Source organism: Hoplias malabaricus, chromosome 3, assembly GCF_029633855.1.
Source record: "Hoplias malabaricus isolate fHopMal1 chromosome 3, fHopMal1.hap1, whole genome shotgun sequence".
Lineage (NCBI taxonomy): Eukaryota > Metazoa > Chordata > Actinopteri > Characiformes > Erythrinidae > Hoplias > Hoplias malabaricus.
Window position 1 is genome coordinate 61,205,993 of NC_089802.1, and position 6,913 is coordinate 61,212,905.

Genomic DNA, 6,913 nt, shown 5'->3' on the forward strand with positions numbered 1-6,913 from the left:
CGTGGAGTTTGTGTGAGAGAACAATCAACTCCAATTCCGCAGCGTGAGAAATATTCCAATGATGTGCGGAGAGAGTCCAATTCTCTAAAAGTCGTTTCCACTTCTTTCTGAATTCCGTGCGGCTCTACATTAGAAAAACAGCACACGCTAAATTACAGGCACGTCGTTAAGGCCACCTCTGCACGAATCACAGAGATCACACAGCCCATTGGCCAGGGCTCTATTTCACTGAGGATGCTAATGAAAAGCAGAGTCTGATAGATCAGTCTGCTCAGCCTGTCTCGCCTCGGGCTCATTAGAGCGCTGATCTTTTTTAAACACTCACATTTGCATGTTAACTTTCTCTTCTGTGCATGCTGCCGGAGATCGCTCCTTTAGGCGAGAGAGGGAGAAAGAGAGAGAGAGAGAGAGAGAGAGAGAGAGAAGTAAGAGGCTCATTCCAGTGTGACCGAAAGACCCTTAATTCTGCATTTGTTCAATGCAAAATTCATCCTGAATTAGTTTGGTGTAAATTTAATCCAGAATTATTTGGTTGTAAATGTAATTCACCATATGTTTACTGTAAATGTAACCCATGAATTGTGCTACTGTAATATAGTCATATAACTGTTTACTGCTATATTACAGTAACACACTTCATGGGTTAGATTTGTAACTACATATAACCATTTACTCTGGCGAAATAAATAAATAAATAAATCAACAAATACAATTCTTAAAGGTAATGAATGATTCAAGTCGGTTTAGAATCCAGTGACTACACTGTACAATCAGCATTAAACTTTTGAATCAGACTGGGATCCAGAAAAAAACCCTGCAGTTAGAGCAATAAAAAGGCGGAAACCCCAAACTCGAACTTGAACTCAAACTTAACCCCAAACTTAAATCCAGATCCAAGTTCAGAATGAATCCAAACCCAGAACTCAAACTCAAACACATGATCAAACTCTGATTTGAACCCGACCTCAGACTAAGTCCAGTCTGTCTCGTGTCTCAGGGGAGGTCCGGACTATTATTCCGCTTTAATAAATATGAATAAATATGGTCCCGAAGGCGCGTGCTCAGACAGCGGCCCCAGGGGCTCTTCATTTCACCACATTTAATATATGTCCCCCCCCCCCCTTTTCTGAACTGCTCTTAATGGGTTAGGATTACACGACTGCATTTTTAAACAATATCACACTCAGTGATCACAGCATTGAAAAAAGGCATGGGTTTTGTGTGCCATAAATATATAACGTTTGTGAACATAAGCATTCAGCGTCGTGAAATAATGAAATACTTGGGATTTATGTTTGTTTTGATATAAATTTCTCAAACACACACACACACACACACACACACACATATATATATAACATAATTTACAGAGACAGTTTGATAGATAAAATTAAAAAAAAACGTGAATGGTGGGTTAAACCAGTTAAAATAACGATAAAAATAAATGCATATATTAATGTATTTATTTTTTGTTGTCACTTAGTTCAAAACACATCTGAAACTGACATCATATTTCTAATAATATATTTTGTTTTGATCACGCTGCGTAATTTTTTAGTTCGTTGGTTATTTTCAGATATTGTGGGCTGAAGATCCAGGTGTGCGCGACTATGAGCGTGTGTGTGTGTGTGTGCGCGCTTTCGGATTTTTCCCCACTCTTATTTGCCTTGGTAATATTCCTATAGGTCCCCCACCCCCGTAGGTATTCTGCCTCCTCTTCTCTCATCTGATTGGTAGCTCAGGTCTCTTGGCCCCGCCCACCTCCCCACACCGCGCTCACACACCAAAGCGGCTTCGGCGCGTTTGAAGCTCCGCCGCGTTCTGGCGCTCATTCACAGCCAGGTGCTTCAGCGCGAGCAGGGAAAAACACACACATACACACACCCTCATACACACTCGCGCGCATACACACACACACACATATACACAAGCTCCTAGACACACAAACGCGCGCGTGTGCAGAGAGGGAAGCTGCAAGTTTCACTTTGTCGGAGCTTCTTTTGCTGTCGCTGCCTCACCTGAGTGGATTTTTTTGGGGGACTCTCTCTCACTCTCTCTCTCTCTCTCTCTCTCTCTCTCTCTCTCTTTCTCTCAGTTTCTCTCTATCTTTTTTCTACCTCTCTCCATCTCAACTTCAAACACAAGGAGGACGAGAAACCAACTTTATGCAACTTTTGAAAGAAGTGTTCCTTTGAGGAAAAACAGACAGTTAATAGTTGGAAAGGAAGAGAGGAGATCTGGAGTGTTTTCCAGGAGCCCATGCCCTTCTCAGCGGCGAGCTGAAGTGGCCCGATCCGCACCTGAGCGCGGCTGAATATTACTCGTCCTTTCCTTTCCCGCAGTTTGTTGCTAATTATCACACGCGCCATTCTTTGGGCGGGAGCGCGCGCTCCCCTGCCTCAGACTCTGCCCCTGCCTCCGCCGCTGTCGCCGTCATGTCCAAACCGGTGGATCACATCAAGCGTCCCATGAACGCGTTCATGGTGTGGTCTCGCGGCCAGAGGAGGAAGATGGCCCAGGAGAACCCGAAGATGCACAACTCGGAAATCAGCAAGCGCCTGGGCGCCGAGTGGAAGCTGCTGACCGAATCCGAGAAGCGGCCGTATATCGACGAGGCCAAGCGGCTGCGCGCGCAGCACATGAAGGAGCACCCGGACTACAAGTACAGGCCGCGGCGCAAGCCCAAGAACCTGCTGAAGAAGGAGCGCTACGTCTTCCCGCTGCCGTACCTGGCGGACGCCGAGCACCTGAAGGCGGCGCTGCCGATGCCCGCGAGCGCCGCGGACCACGCGCTGGAAAAGGCGGCGGCGGCGCGCGCCTTCCTGCCACCGTCAGCCGTCACCTCGCCCTACTCGCTGCTGGACCCGGGCCAATTCGGCGCGAGTAGCATGAGCAAACTGACCGGGGACATGACCCCGTACGCCCTGAGCTCCCTCAGCTCGCTCCCGTACGCGTCGTCGCTCGGCTACCACCACCAGAGCGCGGGCGCGTTCGCGGCGAGCCACGCGGCCGGCCCGCAGACGCAGACGCCGCAGTCGCAGGCGCAACAGTCGCAGCACGCGCCAACGCACACGCACCCGTCGCCCACCAACCCGGGTTACGTGGTGCCGTGCAATTGCGCGTGGTCCGCTGCCGCGGGGGGCGCGCTCCAGCCCCCGGTCGCCTACATCCTTTTCCCCGGCATGGGCAAGAGCAGCCTCGACCCATATCCCTCCGCGCACGCCACCGCTATGTAGAGGAAAAACAGAATTCTATATTTATAGAAGTGTGTGCGGTCGCATACATAAGTTTTGGCACCTTCTCGGTCAAGGGACCCGCTTTGTTGATATTCTTCCCAAGTAAAAATAAAAGTTCACATCGTCGACAGAGCACGCGCTTCTGCACAACTGAACGCACAAAGAAATAATCATCATTTCAAAAGACGTAACGGCGGTTTTCCTAATTTATTTCAAACAGTGAATGCGCTAAAATTGGCGCTAGAAATGTTTATGTATTAAAAACCGCCGTTCTGGGCGCGTTCCCTGTTGACGACGTGTTCGCTAGTTTTCAGAAAATCATCCGAAGATGTCACTTGAGGAGGAGTGCCCAAACTTTTGCACACGACTGCATATAATATTTAAGCAAATATATATAAAGGAGAAGAAGAACAACGGACATTTTGTTCCTGAAATTTGAGGAAAAAAGGACATTTCTTTCCCAAAATGAGGGAAACGAGAAAAATGACTGATTTTTCCTAAAAAAATGAAAATGAAGAGGAACAAAAAGAACCGAGGAGACCATTTCTTTTAATAAAAGGAAGGAAGTGGACAAATTCTTCCAGAAAAGAAGAAAAAAAAAGAAAAGGAACAATACGCCCCGAAATAAATAAACGGACATTTTTCCCGCCTCCTCAGAAACTTGAATGCAATGGCATGTACATAAGACTGCTCCATTATAAAAAAAATAATAAATAATTTACAGAGGGAGAAACGAACTCAAAGACGTTTGACGGAGGCCTGAGCGGACTCGGAGTCCAGAACATTTTTGGTGTGTATATATTATTAATAATTTTTTTTTTTTTATTTGGTATTTTTTGTTGTTGATTTTCATCCAGGACGCTCCGGGACCTTCTGCATGGAGTAGAGAGCTGAGAACAGGTGACTGTAAGAACTTTGTAAATGTTATTAACCTTTATTAATGGCACCCGAACAACAAGAAGAAAAAAAAACATTAAAGGAGGCCTTTAACTTTATTTATTATGTACATTTGATGCTATTATACAAACAATATTTTGTTTTGTTTTCGACTATTATTAATATTATAATTGTTATTTAAAACATGCGAATTTGGGTTTGCACAAGTCATGTTTAGCCTTCTTATCGCTCCATGTTTATTCAAATATTTTGGACGCTGTACTGATGTTTTCTAAAATCGTACACAGAGTTTGGGTCTAAATTAATATTAAATTTTGAGTTTTGAAGAAGTTACGGGTTTATATTGTTTCTAGGATACATTCAGTTATCGAGGCTGTTTAAAAAACAATGTGGAGAAACAAACTATTTTCATTTTTTTATTAATTAACTTATTATTTTTTATTATTATTTTAAATGCATTTTATCTTGTGGTTCAGTGCTTGTCCCACGTTCATTTCATTTGGAGAAAGAAGTGAAAGTCTGAAGCAAAGCAGTCAATGTCGTGCTGATTATTATTATTATTATTATTATTATTATTATTATTATTATTTTATCTTAATCTCATGTAATGTTATGGAAACGGAAACTGTATCAGAAGGGTCATACCTCGATTCTTTGTTCGTTTGCAGAGCAAAGACATTTTGAATAAAGACAATCTGTCTTCAAAAATTCAACACAAATCCCCTGGTATCTTCAATATTTTCCCGCCTAAACATTTTTGAACGTCAAAAAACGTATAATAACTGAATACACCACAGTGTTGGCTTAGAATAGCAGTAAACTTGGTTAATATAACTAATGTAATATATATATATGACCTCGGTGTAGCTGCATTACCATTGTTTTAATAAAAGTAGACGCTTCTATAAAATATTATACGCTGTAAAACATAGGCATTTATTCCTGGTAACAACCACCACCACCACAACAACAACAACAACAGCAGCAACAACAACAACAACAACAACAATAATAATAATAATAATAATAATAATAATAATAATAATAATAATTTTTAACTATATAAATAAAAATAAATAAAAACTATATTTAAAAAAATCATTGAATATTTAAGCCAGTCTTTTCTCAGGCGAAGTTGCGGAAATGGGGAAACCGTATCAGCGATCAGTTAAGTGTTATTAATATCAGTCATTCTACACTGTCATTTATCAAGCATCAGTCAACTGTTATTAATGATAATAATTCCACCTTGTGATTAATTACACATATGTTAAGTGCTGTTAGTGTGAGTAACAGCAAGTGTTATTGATGCAGTGTGTGTGAGGGTAGAGGTGTGTGTGATGAGTGCTGCTGACCTCTGCTCTTTAGGGACTGATTCAGATCTCACTCAGATGCTCAGAGACTCGGAGGCTGCAATATTCTGAGTCCATGAGGTAGCGGGGTGCTTCCGATTTTCATTAAAAGCTTTTAAAGAAGGTGATCTCAGAGAGGAGCCGCTGGAGACAGTAGGGCCTAAGCCATTGCTCTGATACAGAGAGACCTGAACATACTGTGCACTACTTCCCAGAGCCTTGGTCGCATTAATGCTCTGTGGTGTGGTCACACATGCAGCCCTCTGTCCAGCGCTGTGCCTTCACTCTCCATCAGCAGCTCACAGCTCAGATACACCAGCCCCTCAGAGCGCACTCCTCACACATTTGATCGGAAACAGCTTCCGTTTCAGCGCCACACTTCAAACAAGTGCAGTTCTGTAGCATACAATTGTTCAGTTTAAGAGTCATCAGAGGGCTTACACTAATATAAAATATAGTAAGATTAAAAAAATAAATGTTCAAGTGCACGAGGGTCTGTAACTATATATTTATATTTCATCTTCACATTATAAAAAGCAGCATTAATATTTCATACCAAACAATTAGAATGTGTTTTACTACAATGTTACTCTATTTCAAACATACACACATTAATAAAAATATAGCTGTTTATGCTGCTATAATTTCCAATGAGTAAAGTCTAAACAATTTAATATACTACTATAATACTTAATATATTATAATATATACTATAATATATAATGCTAAAAAATGTGGTCTTTATCGATTTAATACGTTTATTTTTATGTTCAATTATTTAACAAAAAATCATGTATTTAAAATATATGTATATATAAATATTGTGGCTGTAATGATATATGATTCATTATTATACCATATAATTCAACGTATATTATTTATAGCAGTTTTCCAGTTTTCTGCTGTGTTTTCTCTAAGGCAGGTTGAGACTATTAGGGCTCTACTGTTTTGGCTCGCTTGTAAAAACTGGTTTCTCAAACATGCTTCCTTACTCAGGTGTGTGTGTGTGTGTGTGTGTGTCTCCTCTGACTCTTAAATGAACCGATTATGTTCTTTGATGTTTGGAAGTGTGGGAGAGGATGGATGTCCCCTCGAGGGAATCCGCATGTCTGACTTGTTCACAGATGCTGCTCTGTTCTTACAGCTCCTCCAGCGCAGCATTAATAAGCCTGCAGTAAAAGAAAAAGTAGGAGTGTGTAATAACTGGGTTCATCATCAGTTGTGAAAGCGTTCATTTGGATGATGCTGACATGCTGGCCTGAGGTTCAAGAGACAGATTTACACCTTGACATTTGTTCCCATTCTCCTCACATCGTTGTGCTGCGTTGCTGTATTTCATTGCACTTCATTTACGATCAGTACTCCCTTGTTTTATACTTATCGGTTGATAATGATATGGTATTTGATATGCATGCATTTATGTGTTCG

General features: G+C 41.6%; 1 protein-coding gene across 1 annotated transcript; it reads left to right on the forward strand.

The window, feature by feature from the left end:
- Positions 1-1,895: 1,895 nt before the first annotated feature.
- On the forward strand, positions 1,896-4,765 carry sox14 (SRY-box transcription factor 14). The gene has a single exon (XM_066664143.1). The coding sequence runs from the start codon at positions 2,436-2,438 to the stop codon at positions 3,234-3,236; it is 801 nt and encodes a 266-aa protein (XP_066520240.1). The 5' UTR covers positions 1,896-2,435; the 3' UTR covers positions 3,237-4,765.
- The last annotated feature ends 2,148 nt before the right edge of the window (positions 4,766-6,913 follow it).

Excerpts from the sequence above, each read along its gene's own strand:
- sox14 (XM_066664143.1), top strand. The coding sequence starts at position 2,436 with ATGTCCAAACCGGTGGATCACATCAAGCGTCCCATGAACGCGTTCATG.